Source organism: Saccopteryx bilineata, chromosome 6 (assembly GCF_036850765.1).
Source record: "Saccopteryx bilineata isolate mSacBil1 chromosome 6, mSacBil1_pri_phased_curated, whole genome shotgun sequence".
Classification (NCBI taxonomy): Eukaryota; Metazoa; Chordata; class Mammalia; order Chiroptera; family Emballonuridae; genus Saccopteryx; species Saccopteryx bilineata.
Genome location: NC_089495.1, coordinates 154,440,406 through 154,466,756, shown reverse-complemented (window position 1 = coordinate 154,466,756; position 26,351 = coordinate 154,440,406). Strand labels below are relative to the sequence as shown.

General features: G+C 40.9%; 1 protein-coding gene across 1 annotated transcript in view; it reads right to left on the bottom strand.

The window, feature by feature from the left end:
* Nucleotides 1-1,419: 1,419 nt before the first annotated feature.
* PSMD12 (proteasome 26S subunit, non-ATPase 12) overlaps nucleotides 1,420-26,351 on the bottom strand; it is a 39,944-nt gene continuing 15,012 nt past the window's right edge. Inside the window, exons 4-11 of the mRNA XM_066235083.1 lie at nucleotides 22,026-22,133; nucleotides 20,145-20,249; nucleotides 13,989-14,138; nucleotides 13,553-13,687; nucleotides 12,373-12,485; nucleotides 10,227-10,401; nucleotides 5,440-5,517; nucleotides 1,420-3,912 (exon numbers count right to left, since the gene is read on the bottom strand). Coding sequence (XP_066091180.1) covers nucleotides 3,703-3,912; nucleotides 5,440-5,517; nucleotides 10,227-10,401; nucleotides 12,373-12,485; nucleotides 13,553-13,687; nucleotides 13,989-14,138; nucleotides 20,145-20,249; nucleotides 22,026-22,133 — 1,074 coding nt within the window. The 3' untranslated portion in view covers nucleotides 1,420-3,702. The remainder of the gene's footprint in view (nucleotides 3,913-5,439; nucleotides 5,518-10,226; nucleotides 10,402-12,372; nucleotides 12,486-13,552; nucleotides 13,688-13,988; nucleotides 14,139-20,144; nucleotides 20,250-22,025; nucleotides 22,134-26,351) is intronic.

The following is a 26,351-nucleotide window of genomic DNA, read 5'->3' as shown; positions in this document are numbered from 1 at the left end:
GTCGAGAGGGGTGGTTCTTGCTCTGGCTGGACAGCTCAGTTGGTTAGAGCATTGTCCTGACACACAAAGGTTGTAGATTCAATCCCCAGCCAGGGCACATACAGGAACAGATTATGTTTGGGTCACTAGGGCAGGGTTGGGAACCCAGGGATTGCGAGCCAGATGTGGCTCTTTTGATGGCTGCATCTGGCTCGCAGACAAATCTTTAATAATAATAATAAAAAAAACCGTTAAAAATATAAAACATGCCTGACCAGGCGGTGGCGCAGTGGATAGAGCATCGGATTGGGATGCAGAGGACCCAGGTTCAAGACCCCGAGGTCGCCAGCTTGAGTGAGGGCTCATCTGGTTTGAGGAAAAAGCCTACCAGCTTGAACCCAAGGTCGCTGGCTCCAGCAAGGGGTTACTCGGTCTGCTGAAGGCCCGCGGTCAAGGCACATATGAGAAAGCAATCAATGAACAACTAAGCTGTTGCAATGCGCAATAAAAACTAATGACTGATGCTTCTCATCTCTTTTCATTCCTGTCTGTCCCTGTCTATCCCTCTCTCTGACTTTCTGTCTCTATTAAAAAAATAATAATAATTAAAAAAAATATATAAAACATGCCTGACCAGTAGTGGTGCAGTGGATGAAATATCGACCTGGAAACACTGAGGTTGCCAGTTCGAAACCCTGGACCTGAACGGTCAAGGCACATATGGGAGTTGATGCTTCCTGCTCCTTCCCCCCTTCTCTCTCCTCTCTAAAATGAATAAAAATAAAAAATAAATAAAATTTAAAAATATATAAAACATTCTCATGTATTACAATCCATTCATTTCCTACCGCTCATGTTCATGGTTGTGGGTGGCTGGAGCCAATCACAGCTGTCCTCCAGGACACCACCAAATTTTATTGGAAAATGCATAACGAGAGTCGTAGTATGGCTCTCACGGAATTACATTTTAAAATATGTGGCGTTCATGGCTCTCTCAGCCAAAAAGGTTCCCGACCCCTGCTCTAGGGCAACTAAAAAAAAGGTAGTTTTCAAAGTATAGTTCATGAATCAGCCACTCCCACGACTCAAGAACTTGTAAGAAATGAAAATCTTTGGGCCCCATCTCAGACCTACTGGACTAGAAACTCTGGGCTGGGGCCAGGCAATCTGGGTTGTAACAAGTCCTGCAGGTGATGATGATGTGCACCAAGTTGGACAACCACTGGTCAAGAGAACAAGTAGGCAGGCCTGTCACTAATCCCAAATTAGAAAGATTTCAGGGGGCGGGGGGAAGCCAACCAGTTGACTTTTTAAACTAACGTGCAAAATGTTTTCCCACTACTTAAGGTTTATAGAGATAACATGATTTTTGAAAGAAAAATGAAAATTATCCATAGCTTTTTGTTTGTTTTAAAATAGTAAGAGAATTAAAAAGAGAAATAACCTTTTAAAGTATCAGTTTATTCTCTAGGTTTTCTTAAATATTCACAAATTAGTGCTTTCATTGCGGCTATGTCCAGGAGCTGAAAACAAGTTAGAATAGGTACTTTATCATACATTTAACACTTGTAAGAGATAGAATGAAACAGTATGAATATTAAAGATGAATTTTTCAATGATTCAGTAATAAGCACAAGGAAATCGAGGATAATTACAGAAATAGCTATTGAACTCTAAAAACATGTTATATTATATAGAAATAAAAGAATAAAAGTGTTTCACTTAAAACAATAAAAAAATAAAAACCAAACCCAAAAGTTCACCACCTCTCCTATTCACTAACAACCTGGTGAAAATGATCGTGAGTCAAGTGTTATCTTCTCCACCCTTAAAATAAAGTGGTTCTCTCCTATCCGTGAATGCCCACTTTGGGTCTGAAATTTAAGACAGGATCTTAGGTTTAAAAAAAATCTCAGATTTTACTGCTCTAGGCTAGTAGATTGTTCTTTGTAACACTAAGAAGTTGGTTAATAATTCTTAAATTTGCTTAGACAGAAAAAAACAAGAAATGGATGATTAGTCAAATGGGACTGGGTCCCTGGAACAGTTACAAACAGCAGCAAGAGAATACATAGAGCTTAGTTGAGCGTGTTGAATAAAAACCAAAGAGGAGCATTTCAGGTCTTTACAGCAAGATACTTGGCTAAACAGTCTAGGCTTGGCATATACAAAGGGAATAAATCCCTAGGAAGATGAAGTTAATGAAAAGCTAAATTCAAATTAGCTCTGACTCGATTTACAAATTAACATTGCAAAATAATCTTATTTCCTATTCTTTTCATTAAAAAAAAATTAAAACCATATTGTTACTGCTAGTGTGAACTAATGTTTCTTAACTTGCCACATTTTTGGTTAGTTTTTAAAGAAAAGTGATAGCAGATGTTGATATTATTAATGTGACCAATACATTAAATTTCTAAAGAATAAAATTAGATTAATACTATAATATTACTCACAATGACTCAGCATAAATAGTGGAGGTCCCACAATTGTCTCTGAAATATGACAATTTAGTGGCCATTATATGGAAAATGAATTATGAGAAATGATGTTTCCAGAATGTTTTCCCTCTTTCTACATTTGTATTTTTGCAAAAGCAGACCTCATACTTTCTTCAATTAAACATCATTTTAAATAACCTTCTTACATTGTTTCATTTGCCTATTTTCTCTGAAATAAATCAGATTTTTAAAACTTCCAAAACTTGTTCATGTTAACTGTTCTCAGATGTTCTTTTTGACAGTAAAACTACTTTTAATTCTGAAGGAAAAAAAAAGTTAGTACTATACCATTTATAAGAGAGTATAATCTTAGATCTTTTGGGGGATCATTTTTAAAGCATTTTAGGCTGTTACACAGCACAGTGTTCAAAGGAACTCAAGTTTCTATAATAAGATAATAAATGTGGAGCATTAATGATGTAATCAAACCTAGAAGTTATAGCCACAAAGTCTTATAAAAATGACTTTGTGTGCTAAATTGTGCCAACACAACATCACTTGGTTTTTGTTCAACTGGTCAAGTCGGGACAGGGGTAAAAATAAGATATTGTGATTGAAACCAGTGTGACACACACACACACACACACACACACACACACACACACACACAGTCTAGTCTAGAGCCTACCAGATAGATAGCTCTTCCATATATATACTCAGTCTTGAGACCTGCTGCCTCAATACTAAAACACAAATCCTTCACAAATCACAACTCTACTCCAAATGTTCTTATGTGTTCCTTGTTGCTTTTAAAATTCTACTAAATAATTCATAGACTTACAACAAAATTTATTTAAAAAACACTTAAATCACTACCCCATAAAATGTTCAGAAAACAGGTAACCATAGAAAATAAACTTGCATATATTGCTTTTATTATAATTGTGGTTGTTAGCTGAATGAGAACAAATAATTGCTAAAAATGGTTTCAAATGATAACATTTGGGTAAAAAAACATTTGGGTAAGTTATGACAATTTTTTGAGCACTCGGACAATAGAAATGTATTATATTTCTGTACCAATTGCAAATGAAAAGTTAACAATGAAATCAGGAAGGTGAAAGGTTGAAAGGGGCCTCAAACATATTCACTGTATTTTAAATGTTAGACAAAGGAGCTGAGAATAGGACAAAAAACCCAACATATACACCATAACAGTCTTTTTTTTTTTTAACGACTTCCAATTTTAACTCTTCTCTAAAAGCGCTAAGGGCGGCGGCCCTCATTGCAGATTATGGACCATCTCCTCTTTGGCTATGAGGTGCGTGGTCTTGTTAACTAGAGACATCAATGAGTTCAGTTTCTGAGACCAGTCATTTAATAAATTATTGGGATCCTTGGGTCTCTGGAAGTTGATAATTCCTGCCAACCTGTCTACTTTAGCAAAGATGGTCTTGTTTACTACGAGATTCGAGAGAAAAGCCTCTGACTCCTGCAAGAGAGAAAGACCAAATTGGATCAGAATCGGATAATTATAGATAATAAACAGAATTTAAAGAAAGCATTGTCAAAACTCTTCATTCAAGAATATGCAGGGCTACCTGACCAGGCATTAGCGCAGTGGATAGAATGTTGGAGTGAGACACAAAGACCCAGGTTCGAGACCCCGAGGTCACCAGCTTGAGTACAGGGTCACTGGCTTGAGCCCATAGGTCGCTGGCTTAAGCAAGGGTCACTCGCTCTGCTATAGCCTCTCAGTCAAGGCACATATGAGAAAGCAATCAATGAACTAAGGAGACTAAGGGGCCGCAACAAAGAGGTGATGCTTCTCATCTCTCTCCCTTCCTGTCTGTCCCTGTCTCCCTTTCTGACTCTGTCACCAAAAAAAAAAAAAAAAGAATATGCAAGGCTGCCTGTGGTGGCATGGTAGACAAGAGTGTTAACCTGGAATGGTGAGGTCGCCAGTTCAAAACTCCAGGCTTGCCTCATCAAGGCACATGCAGTTGATACTCCCCCCCCCCCCCCACCGTCCCATTTCTTTCTGTCTCCTCTCTTTAAAATAAGTAAAAAAAAAAAATATTTTTTTTTTTTTAAGGAATACACAGGGCTAAAATTCATTATTATTAGTTAGCAACTACTCATTTCCTGCAATAATGTACTTATTTTATTGAAAGCATAGGCAATGAATATATTCTGAGTCCACTCAGAATCAGGGGCAAGTCTGAATCTCTTTCCCTGCAAATCTAACACTGCTGGTCCTACGGAGAGCCTGCCACCAACAGCAACTCAATGTGCTCTTTTTTCTAGGATGCTTCCTCGTAAAAGGCAGGGTTATATAGTCACTTTGTTTCCAGAAATGCTGAGGTAGAATATATGCTCTGCTACTTGACAACTATGTAGCCATGGACAAGGCACTTTGTTTCTAAGGACTCTGGTACCCTAATCCAGATATGAGAAGAGCTAAGGAACTCACCAAGGATCAAGCCTTCTAATCTTCCATGATTCCTTTTCAGCTAAATTGTAGTAGCTACTTCTATAATAGAAATGGCTTTACAGACCATTAGCATACATTTCTCACCTGCCATGTCTTTGGTGTTGTACATTTTAACAACATGAAACCCAGATCTGAATACAAAACCTCTCTAACACATCCTGGGACCTTTTCATGTGAACTGCAGTTAAGTCTCATGTTTATTTCCAGTTCACTTTTGGGCACCTAAACATACTTATTATAGAATATATACCTTGAACTTCAAATAATTAATGGAAAACTAACATATTTAAGTGAAGATTTTAACTAGTAAAAATAATACAACTATAAACTGATATTCAGGTACTCGCTTCGACAGCACATATACTCAACTGATATTTAGGCTATTTTCTGGTACTTAAGATAGCTTGAGGAAACTGTGACCTAAACTGAAAATAAAACAAAACTGATTTTCTCACTCAGTTTTTATAAGTTGAGTGATACTCAAAATGAATGGCTACAAGTAACTCAATTATATTTACTACTTACGTCAACAGACAGATCCAGAAGCTGTGCCATCCTCTTCATTGTTATCCTCGTGTAATACTTGGCCATTATTCTAATATTCTGGGGAGAGGAGAGTGGCAAAGAGGACAGACAACAGCTGTCAGTAAGGCTAAAAAGTTCATTTGTTTTCATATCCAAACAGGTTTACTTAAAATGTCAAATTCAGCCTGACCAGGCGGTGGCACAGTGGATAGAGTGTCAGACTGGGATGAGGAAGACCCAGGTTTGAGACCCCAACGTCACCAGCTTGAGCGTGGGCTCATCTGGTTTGAGCAAAAATTCACCAGCTTGAACCCAAGGTCGCTGGCTGGAGCAAGGGGTTACTCTGTCTGCTGAAGGCTCGCAGTCAAGGCACATATGAGAAAGCAATCAATGAACAACTAAGGTGTCACAACAAAAAACTGATGATTGATGCTTCTCATCTCTCCGTTCCTGTCTGTCTGTCCCTGTCTATCCCTCACTCTGAGTCTCTCTCTCTGTCTCTGTAAAAAAATAAAATAAATAAAAATAAAAAAAATAAAAAATAAAACGTCAAATTCAGAGCTTTTATTTTTTCCATAACCCATCACTGGAATGATGCTGGTTCTAAACTTCAGTAACACCCTAGACAGACAGCTCAGTTGGTTAGAGGATCATCCCAATACGCCAAGGTCGTGGATTTGACTTCAATTAGGGCACATACAAGAGTCAACAAATGGCCTAGCCATTGGTGGTGCAGTGGATAGAGCATCAACTTAAGATGCTAAGGTTCCAAGTTCGAAACCCTGAAGTTGCCTGCTTGAGCACAGGCTCACCAGCTTGAGTGTGGGGTCACTAGCCTGAGCATGGGATCACCAACATGATCCCATAGTTGCTGCCTTAACCCCAAAGATTGCTCTCTGGTAACCCAAGGTCGCTGGCTTGGCTTCAGCCCACCAGTCAAGGCACAACTATGAGTTGATACTTCCCATCTCTCTCCCTTCCTGTCTCTCTCCCTCACACAAACAAAAAAAGTCAACCAATGAATATGTAAATAAATGAAACAACAAATTGATGTTTCTCTCTCTTCCTCCTTTCTCTCTCTCAAAAAATCAATCCATAAAAATAAATAGGCCCTGGCTGGTTGGCTCAGCGGTAGAGCATTGGCCCAGCCTGTGAAAGTCCTGGGTTTAATTCCTGTTCAGGGTAAACAGGAGAAGCAACTATCTTCTTTTCCACACCTCCATCTTCTCTCTCTCTCTGCCACTCCCACAGCAATGGCTTGATTCGAGCAAGTTGGCTCCAGCAGTTGAGATTTCCTCCAGTGAGCTGTGTCAGGTGCTAAAAATAGTTCAGTTGCTGAGCAACAGAGCAACACCCCACATGGGTAGATTATCGCCCCACAGGGGGCTTGCTGGGTGGATTCCCATCGGGGCACATGTGGGAGTCTGTCTGCCTCTCCTGCTCTCACTTAAAATAAATAAACAAAACTTCAACAAAACTAAATATTTAGATATTTTGGTTTCTGCAGTTATTTGCAACATATTCTCAGTATTCTCCACAACTCCCTTAAAATATATATAGTTAAAATAAAGGCTTATCTTAATTTCTCTTTTTAGGGGGGGAGTGAGAGATGAGGCGCATCAACTCATAGTTATGTCACTTTAGTTGTTCACTGATGAATTCTCATACATGCCTTGATGGGGTGGGGGTCTCAACCCAAGCCTGCAACCCCTTGATCAAGCCAGAGGTCTTGGGTCCATGTAGCTGATCCTGTGCTCTAGTTGGCAACCCCATGGCAAGCTTGCAACCAAGCTGGATGAGTCCGTGCTCAAGCTGCTGATCTCAGGGTTTCAAACCTGGGTCCTCAGCGTCTCGGGTCACTGCTCTATCTACTGTGCCACCACCAGTCAGTCTTTTCCATCAGTTCTTCTTCAATACTTCAGATACTGCCTTAATTCAGGCTGATATAGCCCCTCACTTAACTAGCCTCCTCATCTCCAGTCTTTTTATCTATTTTTTTTCCCGAAGTTGGAAATGGGGAGACAGTCAGACTGACTCCCGTATGCGCCTGACCGGGATTCACTCGGCATGCCCACCAGGGGGCGATGCTCTGCCCATCTGGGGCATTGCTCTGTTGCAACCAGAGCCATTCTAGCGCCTGAGGCAGAGGCCCTAGAGCAGGGGTCCCCAAACTATGGCCCGCGGGCCACATGCGGCCCCCTGAGGCCATTTATCCGGCCCCCGCCACACTTCAGGAAGGGGCACCTCTTTCATTGGTGGTCAGTGAGAGGAGCACATTGACCATCTCATTAGCCAAAAGCAGGCCCATAGTTCCCATTGAAATACTGGTCAGTTTGTTGATTTAAATTTACTTGTTCTTTATTTTAAATATTGTATTTGTTCCCATTTTGTTTTTTTACTTTAAAATAAGATATGTGCAGTGTGCATAGGGATTTGTTCATAGTTTTTTTTATAGTCCGGCCCTCCAATGGTCTGAGGGACAGTGAACTGGCCCCGTGTAAAAAGTTTGGGGACCCCTGCCCTAGAGCTATCCTCAGCGCCCAGGCCAACTTTGCTCCAATGGAGCCTCGGCTGCGGGAGGGGAAGAGAGAGACAGAGAGGAAGGAGAGGGGGAGAGGTAGAGAAGCAGATGAGCGCCTCTCCTGTGTGCCCTGGCTGGGAATCGAACCTGGGACTCCTGCACGCCAGGCCAACGCTCTACCACTGAGCCAACCGGCCAGGGCCTCTTTTTAATCTCTCTAAATACATTTTTCACACTTATTCCCAGAGGAACCTTTGTAAAACACAGGCCTAGTCATTATCCTCTCAGATGTCTTCACCACTGGGTGCACAAACTTTGTTATAATACAGACCCTTTCTACAATTTTCTCAATGAGCCTTTTTGTTGGAGGTCCCCATGTTCTTCTTCTGGTTTGTGCCCCTGTATCATCTTTTTTTTTTTTTTTTTTTTAACAGACACAGAAAGACAGAGAGAGGAACAGACAGGGACAGATAGGAAGGAAGAGAGATGAGAAGAATCAATTCTTTGTTGCAGCTCCTTAGTTGTTTACTGACTGCTTTCTCATATGTACCTGACCATGGGGCTACAGCAGAGCAAGTGACCCCTTACTCAAGCCAGAGACCTTGGGTTCAAGCCAGCCATCTTGGGCTTCATGCCAGTGACCTCTGGGCTCAAGCCAGTGACCATGGGGTCATGTCTATGATCCCACACTCAAGCTAGCGACCCTGTGCTCAAGCTGTTGAGCCTGCACTCAAGCCGGATGAGCCAGCGCTCAAGCCAGTGACCTTGGGGTTTCGAACCTGGGTCCTCCACGTTACAATATGATGCTCTATCCACTGCGCCACCGCCTGATCAGGCTCTGCCTTCACACCCTTGTTAAGACTATCCCATCTGCCTAAATAGACTGCTCTCCCTTTTCTACCTGCTACTACATACTCTTCTTACAAATCTTACCTCCTCCATCAATTCCTATGTATCTAGCCTGACCATTTTTCCAAGCAGAACCAATCAACTCTCTCCTCATGTTCCCCTCTACTCCACATACAGGGAGGGGGTCTTCGGGTTACAACAGTTCCATTCATATGACAATGATGAAACCCAAATTTTGGTGTAAGCTGAAATACACCCTAGCCTTAGTCACTTACCTATCCTAACACAGTTGTAAAATGATAATCTAGAATATAAAAACACAACAAAGCCATAGAAAAAGGAAAAGGACATAAAGGCACTGTAAACTGTACTGCCTATTTTCCTGCCACGCAAAGCCAAACTAGTTCACCCACGTAGTCTGTAAGTATGACACTAATGGCGTAAGCCAACACACTCACGTCTCAAAGTTTTTAGGGAAGTGTGCGTCATAAACTCGAAACAACAAATGTCGAGACTGTTGTAACCCACGGACCCCGTGTCCCTTTTACCATAATATCTATAATGTTTTTATTTCTAAATGTACCTTCTCCATAGTGTATTTTTAAGCTTTCTGAAAGTAAAGAACATGTCTTATTCTCCTATGTATCTCAGCACTTTATAGTGTCTGTCTGGCACTAATAAAATGTGTCTATTTAATGAGTGAATACTGACAAAATTCAATTCATAGTGACACCAGGAGGATCAAAAGGTCAGGTTTAAGATATGTTACCCATTTCCAAAATTAGTCTCCCCGCCTGGTTTATGGTGGTGCAGTGGATAAAGAGTCAACCTAGAATGCTGAGGTCACTGGTTTAAAGCTTTGGGCTTGCCTGGTCAAGGCACATATGGGAAGGTTGATGCTTCCTGCTCTTGCCCCCACCCCTTTCTCTCTCTCTCCTCTCTAAAAGGAATAAATAAAATATTAAAAAAAAAGAAAAAAACACTCTCTCCATTCCCATTATCCTTCACATTAAAAAATTCCTTTTGTTAAATGTGCTATAGAATTTTTGATTCTTGAAAGGTCCTCTCAAAATGAGCATGTTGCCTGACCTGTGGTGGCGCAGTGGGATAAAGCGTCGACCTGGAACACTGAGGTCACTGGTTTGAAACCCTGGGCTTGCCTGGTCAAGGCACATATGGGAGTTGATGCTTCCTGCTCCTCCCCCTTCTCTCTCTCTCTCCTTCTCTCTCTCTCCTCTCTCTCTAAAAATCAATAAATAAAATATAAAAAAACCAAAAAAAAATGAGCATGTTAACACATTTGACTATCAAACAAAAAAAAATAAAAGTTGATGCTCAAATTTGCTGAGTTTTTGGCAAATTAATAAAATTGCCAATAAACTTCTGAACTATCATCTCTACTGTGCCAGATTCTTACATGTTCAACAACTCTGTTCTTCAAGTCTTTCCACCTTTTTTCACCTTCTTCTGTATAACCAAAAACATCAGTTGCAGGACTCTCCACAGAACCTTTTCTTAATTCCATTCCATAGTCTTCAACAAGTGTGGACCAACGCATCAACTCCATTGTGGTAAAAAGCTTTAAAAGATCCCTATAAATGGTATAAAACATAGTATTCCAAATCTGTAAAACAACTTTCATTCAATTTAATGGCACATTTTAAATATCAACAAAGACTGCTTTTTATAAAATTTTATTTGCAGAATATAAACCATGTGGACTACTACTAATGTTACCAATATTGCCACCATTTTCCCCATGGTAATTCTGAAAACAGCATCCCCATGCTATTCAGCTCTCTCTACACTGTACATTCCAATCTCTGAACTAATTGCTATAAACTTTCAATGAGATTAAAAATAGCTTCAAAATAGCCATTATGCATACGATGAAATGTATGTTTTATACATTAGATTTTCAAAAGTATGTACTTCTGAAAATCACAAAGCCCCTAATTACTAATGATAAAACTTCATTAAATGGTTAAACAAAAGCTGATAAAATTAGCTTAAAACTTCTACTTGATGGCCCTGGCCGGTTGGCTTAGCGGTAGAGTGTCGGCCTGGCGTGCAGGAGTCCCAGGTTCGATTCCCGGCCAGGGCACACAGGAGAAGCACCCATCTGCTTCTCTACCCCTCCCCCTCTCCTTCCTCTCTGTCTCTCTCTTCCATCCCACAGCCGAGGCTCCATTGGAGCAAAGATGGCCCGGGCGCTGAGGAGGGCTCTGTGGCCTCTGCCTCAGGCGCCAGAATGGCTCTGGATGCAACAGAGTGACGCCCCAGAGGGGCAGAGCATCGCCCCCTGGTGGGCATGCCAGGTGGATCCCGGTCGGGCGCATGCAGGAGTCTGTCTGACTGCCTCCCCATTTCCAGCTTTGGAAAAATGAAAAATAAATAAATAAATGATAACTAAAAAAAAACAACAAAAAAAACTTCTACTTGAGCCTGACCAGGCGGTGGAGCAGTGGATAGAGCGTCGAATTGGGATGCAGAGGACCCAAGTTCCAGACCCCGAGGTCGCCGGCTTGAGCACGGGCTCATCTGGTTTGAGCAAAAGCCCGCTCGGTCTGCTGAAGGCCCGTGGTCAAGGCACATATGAGAAAGCAATCAATGAACAACTAAGCTGTTGCAACACGCAATGAAAAACTAATGATTGATGCTTCTCATCTCTCTCCGTTCCTGTCTGTCTGTCCCTGTCTATCCCTCTCTCTGACTCACTCTGTCTCTTTAAAAAACAAAACAAAAAAAAACTTGAGAAGCAATTTAGAATAAAGTGTGTAATAATCTCATTACATTAATTTCTCTTTCTCTTTTTTTTTTTTTTAACAGAGGCAGAGGGATAGACAGGGACAGAGAGAGAGTCAGAGGGATAGATAGGGACAGACAGACAGGAAAAGAGATAAGAAACATCAATCATCAGTTTTTCATTGTGGCACTTTGCTTTCTCATATGTGCCTCAGTTGTTCATTGATTGCTTTCTCATATGTGCCTTGACCGCAGGCCTTCAGCAGACCGAGTAACCCCTTGCTCCAGCCAGCGACCTTGGGTCCAAGCTAGTGAGCTTTTGCTCAAACCAGGTGAGCCCGCACTCAAGCTGGCGACCTTGGGGTCTCGAACCTGGGTCCTTGGCATCCCAGTCCGACGCTCTATCCACTGCACCACTGCCTAGTCAGGCTACATTAATTTCTAATGCAGAAGGATAAAAAAAAAAAAAGTCATGCCTGACCTGTGGTGGTACAGTGGATAAAGCGGCGACCTGGAAATGCTGAGGTCGCCGGTTCAAAACCCTGGGCTTGCCTGGTCAAGGCACATATGGGAGTTGATGCTTCCAGCTCCTCCCCCCTTCTCTCTCTCTCTCCTCTCTCTCTCTGTCTTTCCCTCTCCTCTCTAAAATGAATAAAAAATAATAATTTAAAAATTAAAAAAAAAAAGTCATTATCATCTCTAGTTTTATTCTCTAATACAATCTATCAACAACCAATTAAGAAGTGTATACTTAACTAATTTTCTTTCAAAATGGTGCTTCTATGGAGGCATACTAAAATAATTATAAAAGTACTTACTTATATTTAGGAATCTCTTCTAACTTCTTGTCACCACTTATTCGGTGGACCAAATCTGACTGTTCATTATCAAAAGGAGCCAAGATAACATATAGGACAACACTTTTCAGAGCCTAAGAGAGTTGTACAACACAACAGATTTATGCAAGATTAGAAACAAACTGAAAACTAGCAGGAACAGAAATGTCACAGAATAACTGTATATATTCATTTGAAATATTATAATCAAAAGTCTTCAGAGAACATAAAATCTTACCAGGCTGCTCTTTTCATAGTATCTTTCTGTAATATTTAATTTTCATAAAATTATTGTAGTAAGTCTTTGCTAATTTGAAAGACTACTTGGGCTATACTTTTAAACAAATATTGAAAAGAAAAACTTTTTATAACAAGTTAACAGCATAAATGTGGAAAACGCCAATAAGATATTTAAAATAGTTTTTGTAAAATAATTTTCCAAAGTAATGCTGTCTTTATTTACAGACTCTGCTAACAGGTGATCTGCTGTACATATTTTTAATTGTAATCGTACATTTCTTTCAAGGTGATAAAGAGAGCAGTGCTTTTCAACTGCTGCTCTGTGGACTAGTGCTGTCCCATCAAAAATTTTGTGCCAATCCAAAAAAAGAGTTAACCAACATGATGTATGACTTGGTGGCTGAAAACCACTGAAATAGAGTATTCCCACAATTCATGTGAACCAGCAAGGATAAACTGAATTGACAACACAGTAATTAACAAGCAGCATTATAAAACTGCATATTCCATATTTCCCCAGGTATAAGATACACCCTTTTCCAAAAAATCTGGAAACTGGGTGTGTCTAAAAACTGGGTGTGTCTTATACAGTGGTTGTGGCATTTCAAATGCCGTAGATGGAACTGAGGACGAGGCAATATACGAAGACGGTGACTCATCATCAGACACAGATGAGGACAAGCTAATGGATGGGAGTTTTGACAGTGATGAGGAGTTGTATAAATTTTATGATGAATAAAACTTGAGTTCAATCACTTTATGCAATATATATATTTTTTCAAATTCCAGGCCCCAGAATTAAGGTGCATCTAATTCATGGGGATATTCGGTAATTACTGAAGGTAAAATTATTTTAAAATAAATTTAAAAGTGCAATTGTTCCTAATAAATACCCGTGTCAAGTATAAGAATGTACGCTTACCTGTTGCCACTTTTCACTTTCTGCCTGTATACAGGGAGTGTCATATATCGCTCTGTAGTGCTTACAAATAGACAGATAGGAGCCCTCGTGTTGATCCAGCTGAATCATTAAGTTATAGTATTTCAACTTTAATTTCTGGGGGGGAAAAAAAACTGACAAAATAACTTGAGGTTTATGGGTTTTCCCCCCAAACATCTTTTTTTTTAAAGATTTTATTTATTGCTTTTTAGAGAGAGAAGAGAAACAGAAAGGGGGTGGGGAGGAGCGGGAAGTATCAACTGGTAGTAGTTGCTTTCCATGTGCACCATGACCGGGCAAGCCCAGGCTTTCAAACCAGTGTCCTCAGCATTTCAGGTCGACCATTTTACCCCTGTGCCACTACAGGTCAGGCCCCCAGACACTTTTAGAATAAATTTATATAAAGAGATACGCTTACCTCTGTATTTTCTTCCTGGAAAAACTTGGTGTTGATCTTCTTGCTTATGATCTGTGTACGAATGTAATCCTTCACAGCCAGGCACAGCCTCATCTGCTCCAAAATAAACTCCACTCGCTCTTTCTTTTCCATTGACCCGTAGGTTTCCACCTAGCAGAGCAAGTTCCCAAATTAACTTGTAATATTTAAAAACTGTAACAAAGTTAAATGCATATTACTATAGTCATCCTTGATAAATAACAACATTCATTCATTGGGGGAGAGTGCTGCCGATGATATAAAAAGCTGCTTTTCTATAGGAAATGATATAGTAAAATAAAATTTTTTTCTTTTGCTATAAAATTCATAGAATTCATGAATTAAAAATTCACAGAATAAATCACACATTTATAAATTTATGTAACTACCATCAAAATCAAGATGCAGAACAATTCTTGGCCTGACCTGTGGTGGCGCAGTGGATAAAGCCTCAACCTGGAACGCTGAGGTCGCTGGTTTGAAGGCCCTGGGCTTGCCCGGTGGTCAAGGCACATATGAGAGTTGATGCTTCCTGTTCCTCCCCTTCTCTTTTTCTTTCTCCCTTTCTCTCCTCCCTCTTTAAAATGAAATTTTTAAAAATTTTAAAAGAGCCTGACCAGGCGGTGGCACAGTGGATAGAGCGTCGGACTGGAATGCAAAAGGACCCAGGTTCGAGACCCCGAGGTTGCCAGCTTGAGCACAGGCTCATCTGGTTTGAGCAAAGCTCATCAGCTTGGACCCAAGGTCGCTGGCTTGAGCAAGGGGTTACTTGGTCTGCTGAAGGCCACTATCAAGGCACATATGAGAAAGCAATCAATGAACAACTGAGGTGTTGCAATGTGCAATGAAAAACTAATGATTGATGCTTCTCATCTCTCCATTCCTGTCTGTCTATCCCTCTCTCTCTCTGTCTCTGAAAAAATAAAACTCATTCCTTCTTATTGCTGAGTGGTATTCAATTGTACGGGTGAAACCACAGTTTATCCATTCATCTGTTGAAGACTATTTGGGCTATCATTTTTTGGGAGGAGCTCCAGGGAACTAAGGAGACTTCCCTCGAGATCCAGTGCCAGACCCCTCCCCCCAAATGACTGGTGCTACACAGGACAGGCAATCACCTCCATCCTAGTAAGCCCTCAGCTCTGAGCTACTTTTACTGGTGCTGCAGCTACCTCCCCTGCTCCATTCTGTGCCCTGCTTCCTAAAGCAAACCAGGGTTAACGCCACAGGGACACATGCCCGACGTCCCTTTCTGGAATATGGAGACAGAGGCACAGAAGTAAAGAAGGGCCTATCCAGACTCAGGAAAGTGAGAAAGAACACTTCTCACCCTCTCACCCAAACTACGAGGGAAGAGCAGCTCTGGCCTCGCCCACACCAATCCAGACTCTGGCCTGGGGAGAGTGAGGCCCCATGTCTGAGCTCCGCTCTCCCCCATCGTATGGAGGTCACCATGAGATCAGGCTGCTCAGCCTCCAGCCACCTCGCTCCTTATCAGCTCCCCAAACTCCCCTTCCTGCTCTGCGTCCTCTCCCTCCTTTACTCTCCCCATCTGCCCTCCCTCCCCTTCGCGCCCTCCCAGGGAGTGGTCCTGGTGGAAGGGTCAACTGGACACCCAGAGCCATGCTGCGGGGCATCTCTGCTCTCCCAGGTCCCTTCTGGACAAAGATGTCCCCATGCCTATCAAAAATAAAGCTATCAAAAAATAAATAAAGCTATCAGAAACTGTCAAATTGTTTTCTAGAGTGGCTGCACCATCTTGCATTCTCATCAGCAGTTAATGAGCAGTTTCCAACTGCTTTGCAGAGTCCCTGCCATCTCTTTGAAATGTATTTTTTTTTTAAGTTTTGCTATTCTAATAGGTAGGCAGTGGTATCTCATTGTGGTTTTATTTGCATTTTCCTAGTGGCTAATAAGGAAATTATAATTCTAAATATGAAAAAAGATGCCAGTTGTAGGCTTTCTGTTTATGTAACAGTTGAAATCATTATATTAAAAAAGACACTAGTCTTTTTTTTTTTAAAGATTTTATTTATTCATTTTAGAGAGGAGAGAGAGAGAAGGGGGGAGGAAAAAGAAGCATCAACTCCCATAATGTGCCTTGACCACCTAGGCAAGCCCAGGTTTCAAACTGGCAATCTCAGCGTTCCAGGTCGATGCTTTATCCACTGCGCCACCACAGGCCAGGCAACACTACTCTTTTCTTTTCTTTCTTTCTTTATTTATTTTTTTTTATATTTTCGCAAGTTGGAAACGGGGAGGCAGTCAGACAGACTCTCACATGTGCCTGACCAGAATCCACCTGGCATGCCCACCAGGGGGCGATGCTCCACCCATCTGGGGCGTTGCTCTGTTGTAACCAGGGCCATTCTACCGCTTGAGCTAGAGGCCATGGAGCCAACCTCAGCACCCGGGCCAACTTTTTGCTCCAATGGAGCCTTGGCTGCGTGAGGGGAAGAGAGAGACAGAGGAAGGAGAGGGGGAGGGGTGGAGAAGCAGATGCGCGCTTCTGTGTGCCCTGGCCCGGAATAGAACCCGGGACTCCTGCACGCCAGGCCGACTCTCTACCACTGAGCTAACCGGCCAGGGCTACACTAGTCTTTTCTTAATTCAGATAACAAGGCTAATATATATGAATGTAGAATGTACATAAATACAATGCAGAAAGTCAATTATATCAAATGCTATGAAAAAGTTCCTAAAATATTTAGTATACATAAATCATAAATAAGTTTGTAAAATCCAGAATGATAGCCTAACCGAGCGGTGGTGCAGCGGATAGAGCATTGTACTGGGATGCAGAGGACCGAGGTTTGAAACCCTGAGGTCGCTGGCTTGAGTGTGGGATCACAGACAGGTCCTCACGGTCGCTGGCTTGAGCCCAAAGGTTGCTGGCTTGGAGCCCAAGGTCGCTGGCTTGAGCAAAGGATCACCGGCTCTGCTGTACCCCCCGGTCAAGGTACATATGAGAAAGCAATCAATGAACAACTAAGGAGCCACAATGAAGCACTGATGCTTCTCATCTCTCTCCCTTCCTGACTGTCTGTCCCTATCTGTCTCTGTCAAAAAAGAAACAAATAACAGAATGACACATTTACAAAGTAGAATAAAATAAGGCTATAGTTATTATAATTTGTTCTGAATGTTTTTCACTGTCATCTTTATAATTTTTTTAAGGAAAATAAAAACATATAATGAACCATCAATGTTCATTTAAATATCTTCACCCACTCTCCATTTGTCAAGTACTTTGAAGCAAAACAAACATCTTAACTATAAATATTTCAGTATTTCTAAAAGATAAACTACAAAAGAAATAATGTTCGTACCTAAAACTTCCTTGTATCACCAAATATCTAGTCAATTCCCAATAATCTGCTTTCTTTTTGCAATTGGTAGATACACATCTTATGTGTTTTTTCCTTGCCATTTATTTGTCCAAGAAACCAAGTCAGTCATACTATAGCTTCTCAGAATCTGCATTTGCTGCCCGTGTCCCCATGGTATCATTTAACAATTGTCCCTGGGACAGTCTGTAAACTGGTAGTTAAAACTAGAACCCATGTATAATTGAGATTGATTTTTTTTTAGGCAGGAATATTTCACAGGGAATATTGAATTATGAGGCACATAATCCACTGAGCTGAAAAACAGAGTTTGAAGGCAAACATGGAGACAGTGGAAAGATCAGTGGTTGCCAGGCACTGGGGGAGAGAAAGATGAATAGGTAGAGGACAGAGGACGTTCACAAGCAATAAAACTACTCTTTGTGGAACTGCAATGGTGGATAGATGTCATTATACACTTGTCAAAATCCACAGAATACACAACACCAAGAACTCTAATGCTCACTATGGACTCTTAGTGCAGGTTTGTCAATGATAACTGATATAGCACTCTGGTGCAGGATGTCGTTAGTGGGGGAGGTTGTGAGTGTGTAGGAGCAAGGGGGTTTATGAGGAAATCTCTGTACTTTCCAAGCAATTTTGCTATGAACCTAAAAATGCTCTAAAAAAAAGTCTATTAAAAGAGAAAATTAAAAGTCAAACAGAACTAATAGGAATCCACACGCAACTACTTTACAGTAATGACTTCAGACAAGTTATATAATGTTTTTGAGTCTCAGTTTCCATGGCTGACAATGGGGATTAAAACAGCATTGTGTGTGAACATTAAAGTATATAGAACACACAGGACATGTTTAAATAACAAAAAAGAACAATGGCAAAAAGAACAGAACACAAGAGCCTTCCAGTACTATCTCCTTCCTTTAGCTATAATGGACAAGGTACATGATTGACAAGCTAGAATAATCAACTTACCTTAATGAGGAGCACCTGAAGGGCTAAAATTATGAACTAAAATTTGACCATAGTTCATGCACATTCTTCTGGTGAGAAAATCTAGATTTTTTTCCTCAGATTTCTTTAGCTCTCTGCTGTCTCTTTTTAAGGCCTCTCTTAAAAACTAGCCCTGGCCAAATAGCTCGGTTGTTTGCAGAAGTCCCCAAACATTTTACACAGGGGGCCAGTTCATTGTCCCTCAGACCATTGGAAGGCCGCCACAGACAGTGCTCCTCTCACTGACCACCAATGAAAGAGGTGCTCCTTCTGGAAGTGTGGTAGAGGGGCCGGATAAATGGCCCTAGGGGGCTGCATGCGGCCCCGCGGGCCATAGTTTGGGGACGCCTGGTTTAGAGCATCATCCTGAAGCCTAGAGGTTGCCAGTTTGATCCCCAGTAAGGGCACATACAGGAACATATGTTCCTGTCTCTCGCCTGTTCTCTCCTTTTCTCTCTCTAAAATCAATAGACATTTTAAAACTGTCCTGAAACCTGGCAAATTATAAGGCAAATTTTTAAAATTAAAATATTTTATTCATTTTAAAAGAAAGAGAAAAAGGGGGGAGCAGGAAGCATCAGCTCCCATATGTGCCTTGACCAGGCAAGCCCAGGGTTTTGAACTGGCAACCTCGGCCTTCTAGGTAGATGCTTTATTCACTGTGCCACAACAGGTCAGGCCAAATATTTTTGTTAAACTAATTTAGCTTAGAAATTGACCATCAATCAAATACTAAGAAGAAAACTGATAAATAATTGCAAATTTCTAAGGCATAAGTAGATAGTATATGAATTACTGATTTTACTTAAATTCTGAGGAGAATTAAAATGTTCAAATTAGGCCCTGGCTGGTTGGCTCAGTGGCAGAGCATCATCCCAGTGTGTTGCTGTCCCAGGTTCGATTCCAGGTCAGGGCACACAAGAAAAGCAACCATCTGCTATTCCACTCCTACCCTTCCCCCCCCCCTCTTCTCCCACAGCCATGGCTTGATTGGTTGGAGTACATCGGCCCTGGGTGCTGAGGATGGTTCTGTGGAGCCTCAGCCTTGGGCACTAAAAATAGTTCAATTGCCTGACCAGGCAGTGGCGCAGTGGATAGAGCATCGGACTGGGATGCAGAGGACCCAGGTTTGAGAACCCGAGGTCGCCAGCTTGAGCGTGGGCTCATCTGGCTTGAGCAAAAAAGCTCATCAGCTTGGACCCAAGGTCGCTGGCTTGAGCAAAGGGCTACTCGGTCTGCTGAAGGCCCGCGATCAAGGCACATATGAGAAAGCAATCAATGAACAACTAAGTTGTCGCAATGAAAAACTAACGATTGATGCTTCTCATCTCTCTCCGTTCCTGTCTGTCTGTCCCTATCTATCCCTCTCTCTGACTCTCTGTCCCTGTAAAAAACAAAAACAAAAACAAAAAATAGTTCAATTGCGAGCATGGCCCCAGATGGGCAGAGTATCAGCCCTAAAAAGGGGTTGCCAGGTGGATCCCAGTGGGGGAGCATGCAAGAGTCTGTCTATCTCCCCTCCTCTCAGTTAGAAAAGGAAGAAAAAAAAATGTTCAAATTATAGCACACAATTAAGATTAACTCATGGATTCTAATTTTTCTTCAAAACTTCTTTAGCAGTTAAATTATCTGAAACCATAATTACTCTATTTCCAGCTACTTGAAAAACCTCACACTCTACTGCACTCATTCTTAACCTTGGTGTTGATATAGGTAATAAGGTCTCAAAATAAGTTGTTTCTACAAGAAAATGTTGCTGACTAAACAAAATTTCTCACTCTAGCACACAGCACCTCACCTGTAACTCTTGCAAAATGGAGGCGGCCTCTTTGACGTCACCATTTTGCTCTTTGATGGTTGCTAATGTTTTAGTCAGTCGAGCACGCTCAATTTCAACATAAATCTACAAGTAGAAGAAATGTATTATTATCAAAATTCCAAAAGAACCACGTTAAAATTTAAAAGATAGACTTGAACTATTCATACTAAATGTAGAGTATTTATCTTGGCGTCACAGTGCACTTTATCCTCCACGTACAACCAGGGCTGTCTGACATTTTAAATTTCACAATTATGTAATTTTTAAGAAAATGTCTCTATAAAATATTACCCATATTTTTCAGCTTTAAGAACCTAAATATGAAATCACTGTTCAATGAACAACAGAACCATATGGTGCATAAACAGCACAGAAAATGCAAATGCAAAGTACCTTAGAAAAATTTGTTATATGAAAAATAACACCCTTTACAAAAATCATATGCCGTCCGGAAGCTACAATTCTAATACTCTAATTTTTTTATTTATCTCGAAACACAAGGCTACTTTCTTTAAAAATATCTGATCTTGCTAAGTACTCAGGTTCCTAGCATTCTTTGTAGCTATAAGTGAATTTGTAACTTACAACAAATCAAGCATAGAAATCTAACTATAAAGCAACAGAGCCTAGCCTGACCTGTGGTGGCGCAGTGGATAAAGCATCGACCTGGAAATGCTGAGGTTGCCGGTTCGAAACCCTGGGCTTGCCTGGTCAAGGCACATATGGGAGTTGATGTTTCAGCTCCTCCCCACCTTCTCTCTCTGTCTCTCTCTCTCCCTTTCTCTCTCCTCTCTAAAATGAATAAATTAAATAAATAAATAGAGCCTAGGAAAAATTTTCACACCCATTTAGCCTTTGCTCTAGCAGCCATTTCCTCTTCCTGCTCTACTCCTTAAAACCTTAATCTCTAATAACAAACCACTTACAGCTTCCTAAATATACTAGGTGTTTCATTGATATATTTTTTTTTAAATATTTTATTTATTGAGTTTTAGAGAGAGAGAGAGAGAGAGAAGGGGGAGGAGCAGGAAGCATCAACTCCCATATGTGCCTTGACCAGGCAAGCCCAAGGTTTCGAACCGGCAACCTCAGTGTTCCAGGTCGACGCTTTATCCCACTGCGCCACCACAGGTCAGACTCATTGATATTTTTTATATTATTTCTCCTATGTGTACAATGTCCTTTTCCATACACCTGGCTCTGCAGAATTACTGTTCATTCTTTAAAAAGCCAGTTCAGCTGCCATCAACTCTCGGAGGCTTCCTTGGGGCTTCCTTGGACACCTCAACCATCCAATCCCCACTTCTGTGCTACATGGACCTATAGACACACTGCTACTGTTGTGACAGAGCCCAGTAATTATTTCTGGGACTGATGTCTTTGACGTAAACAGGAAGTAGTGTCTTGTTCCTTTTGGACCTAGTACAACACAGGTACTCAATAATACTGAACTGAACTGACAGCTAAATAGACAAAGAGTTAAATGCAAGCTGTTTTTGTTTTCAAACCACAAAACTCTATCTAGAAAGAAACATATCTACCAGAGTCACCAGTTTGTACTTGCCCTTTTTTAGAGAAAGATGAGTTTGGGGTGGGGGGTAGGACATCAGAAGAAATACAAATAGATTTTGGCAAGAGAGTAAAATTTTGAAAATTAACCTCACACTGCAAATACTCCAGTAATTTAAAGAGTAGAGCAAAACCTTAGCTATCCAAAACTTAGACTTTCTAAGCAGATCTAGGCAATGAAGAATTAACCTTGTTTTTACATACTAATATAAAATGTCTAAATATATTAGTATCTCTGAATATAAATAATAACGTCCTTATCACTGTGAATTATGCCAATATACAACTCACCTTTCCTTCTGTAACCATTCGTAGAGTATCAATTAATCGAAGTTTGATTGGAAGGTCTGTGATTTCCTCAACGTAAGTACAGCACTGCTGAACCATTTTTGCAACAGCCTAAAATAATAAAAACTACTCGTAAGTAAAATTCATTCATCATTCGGAAAAAAAGTATGTTATTTTTTATTTATTTTTTGTATTTTTCTGAAGTGAGAAGTGGGGAAACAGAGAAAGACTCCCACATGTGCCCAAACAGGACCCACCTGGCATGCCCACTAGGGGGTGATGCTCTGCCCATCTAGGGCCTTGCTCTGTTGTAACTGGAGCCATTTTGGCACCTGAGGCAGAGGCCACAGAGCCATCCTCAGCACCCGAGCCAACTTGCTCCAGTGGAGCCTTGGCTATGGGAGGGGAAGAGAGAGAAGAGAAAGGAGAGGGGGAAGGGTGGAGAAGCAGATGGGCACTTCTCCTGTGTGCCCTGCCCCTGACGGGAATTGAACCCGGGACATCCAGATGCCGGGCTGATGCTCTACCACTGAGCCAACTGGCCAGGGCAAAAAGTATGTTATTGATGGAAGTGCCGAAGTCAAATTTGGTCTTCCCATGTAATTCTGCACACTAAAATACCTACAAAAGAACATCAAAGAACATCAAAACCTCTTTGATAGCTAAGCAGTACTGAATTCCCAGGAAGAAATCAATAAAACTTAGGAAACCCTGAGGTGCAAGATTTTCCCTGTCCTCACAACCGGTGAACTGATTACACAAAAGGAAAGTTGGAAGAGGCGTGCCTGGTGACGTCTACTGGACAGCTTGCTAGCTAGCTAGCTGTTTTGCAGCCAAGCAGAATCGCATGGAAAAAATGAAAACAGACTAAAGGTAAAAGAATAATAAAAAAAGAAAGAGAAAAAGAGTTCAGTAAAAGAATAATAATAAAAAAAGAAAGAGAAAAAGAGTTCAACTCTGGCTCTGAGAGCAATGAAGCAATGACCAGCAGATAAGATGACTAAAGAAAAAAGAGTGAGTGGCAAAGGCAGAAGGTAAAACAGTTCCTCCGTCGCAGTGGGGAGGAGGAACCAGTCACTCATACTCATCTCAATAAAACGTAACGCGAAAGCAAATGCTAAGGTTGCTGGTTCGAAGCGCCAGGCTTAGCCGGTCAAGGCATATATGGGAAGCAAATGCAAGTTGATGCTTCCCAATCCTCTTCCCCACCTCTCACTCTCTCCTCTCTCTAAAATTAAAAAGAAAGCAATAGCATCTCTCACAGTTTCCTCACAGGTAATATAAACAGCATGGACTACATTTCCTCCAGCTCTAACATTCTATGATCTAAGTTAAGGGTCAGCAAACATTTGCTGTAAATATTTATAGATATTTACATAGTAAATATTTTAGACTTTGTGGGTCACAGGGTCTCTGTGGCAACTATTCAAGTATACCTTCTAACTTCAAAGCTGCAAAAGACAACATATAACAAACGGGCATGGCTGCATAAAAAAACCTTTAACAAAGATGGCAGGTGGGATTTGGTCCATGATCCATAGTTTACCAACTCCTAGATTCGAAACGGCATATCATAATCATTAATAATAATAAATAAGACTCTTTGTCCTTAAGAAAATATTAAAATTTTTTTTTTTTTACAGAGAGAGTCAGACAGGGACAGACAGACAGAAACGGAGAGATGAGAAGTATCAATCATTAGTTTTTCATTGAGTATTGCGACATCTTGTTTGTTCATTGATTGCTTTCTCCTATGTGCCTTGACCACGGGCCTTCAGCAGACTGAGTAAGCCCTTGCTCGAGCCAGCGACCTTGGGTCTAAGCTGGTGAGTTTTGCTCAAACCAGATGAGCCTGCACTCAAGCTGGTGACCTCAGGGTCTCAAACCTGGGTCCTTGACATCCCAGTCCGACACTCTATCCACTGGGCAACCGCCTGGTCAGGCAAGAAAATATTAAATTTAATAAGCATATTTTGATTGCCTGACCAGGCGGTGGTGCAGTGGACAGAGCTTCGGACTGGGATGAAGACCCAGGTTCGAAACACCGAGGTTGCCAGCTTGAGTGCAGGCTCATGTGGTTTGAGCAAAGCTCACCAGCTTGAGCCAAAGGTCGCTGGCTTGAGCAAGGGGTCACTTGGTCTGCTGTAGCCCCCTGGTCAAGGCATATGTGAGAAAGCAATCAGTGAACAACTAAGGAGCCGCAACCAAGGATTGATGCTTCTCATCTCTCTCTCTCCCTTCCTGTCTGTTCTTATCTGTCCCTCTCTGTCAATAAATAAATAAAGGCATATTTTGATTATGATAGCAGAAAAGTAAACAGAAAATCTTGCTGTCAGTGATACCTCAATAAAGCTGAGGCCTGGTCTGTGGTGGCACAGTGGATAAAGTATCGATTCAGAATGCTGAGGTTGCGAGTTCGAAACCTTGGGTTGCCCAGTTAAGGCACATATTGGAGTTGACGCTTCCTGCTCCTCGCCCCCTTCTCTCTCTCTCCCCTCTTTTTAATGAATAAAAAATAAATAAATAAAGCTGGGGAAAGAAAATCCCATAATACATGTTGCAAAGAATCCCTTGAAAAACATTTCATGTTCACACAGCCCAGATTACTTTTAATTATCTGAAAAATTTGCTGTTCAGAGAATCAAGAGTTACAGAAAGCAAGGTTTTATTGTCAAGTATATTTCTTTCAATAGGGACACCTATATCTCACAAAACATATGCTTCTTCTAAAATTAATTATAATAATGATTTCTATAAGGGCACACAACTTGGATAATTCTAAAAGCTGTGCAAAAAATACATTAATAAAAATCAGATGAGGTGAAAGCAAAAACAAAACAAAACTATCAATATTCTAATGATAATTGAACATTCTGCTGTTCCCTGAAAATAAACGTAGGTAAGTCATTAGGGAAGTCATAACTGTAGAGAGGTTTACCCTCTGTGCTCAACTGGTAGTGAATTAGAAACCACTAAGCAATCTAGAAAAGTCCTACTTTCTAAGTCTTATAATTAGAGCAAAAGGAGCAATCCGGAGTTCCAGTTCTGGTTATGTCACTGGCCACTGTGAGACTAACTCAAACTCTTTTCTCCAAATAGTCTTCCCATAAAACTCATCACAAACGTTCTCTTCCTCCTTTCATATCTCTTAGTACCTTTTGCTATTCTTATGTCACTTACTATATATTGTCATGTGTGTATGTAGTTTTAAAAAATCAATCCTAGGACACTTGTTAAAGATGTGCTATGACTTGTGGTTTAAATTTTTTAAAAATGTTTATTGTATTGATTTTAGAGAAAGAGGAATGGAGAGAGAGGGAGAGAGAGAGAGAGAGAGGAACATCGATCTGCTCCTGTATGTACCCTGAGCAGAGATTGAACCAGCAACCTCTGTACTTTGGGACGATGCTCTAACCATCTGAGCTATGCAGCCAGCCAGGGCTGATTTATGATTTATATTCTGTACTAAATTGCATGTTACTTGTATGTTTCTTCACATTCTAAGAGCCTTATATATAAATTCCAGTTTCTCCATCAGAAAATTAATGAAGTTAAAACTGAGACTCAGAGACACAGATAACAGTTAAGAGGTTACCAGGGAGAGAAGTGAAGGGAGAAGAGGGGAGTAAAGAGGGACAAATATACAGTGACAGAAAATGATCTGACTTCGGGTGACGGGCACACAACACAATTCTGTTCAAATGTTATAGAGACATTCACCTGAATCCTATGTACTCTTATTGATCAATGTCACCCCATTAAATTCAATTTCAAAATTAAAAGAAAAACATATTAAAAAGGAAAAGTAACAGGTTAACAGAGTTAAATAGTTCCTTCTACTAGCTATGAAATTTTATAACTCTATGAAATTAAATTTGCATTTGAAGGATATTTGCTCTGAAATATATTAATACTACATATATAAAATACATATTTTTGTTTAACCCGGGTTTTTCCAAAGCTAATTAAGTACCCCTTTCAAAACTGTCCCAAGAGCCTGACCAAGTGGTGGTGTAATGGATAAAGCGTCAGCTTGGGACACAAAGGACTGAGGTTTGAAACCCCGAGGTTGCAGGCTTGAGCATGGGGTCACTGGCTTGAACGCGGGATCACAGACGTGACCGCACAGTCACTGGCTTGAGCAAGGGGTTGCTTGCTCTGCTGGAGCTCCCCCACCTTGTCAAAGCATGTAAGAGAAAGCAATCAATGAACAACTAAGGAGCTGCAACAAAAAACTGATGCTTCTCATCTCTCTCCCTTCCTGTTTGTCTGCCCCCCACCATGAGAAAAAAAAACACTGCCCCATAGAAAGCAAGCCTCACCATGACT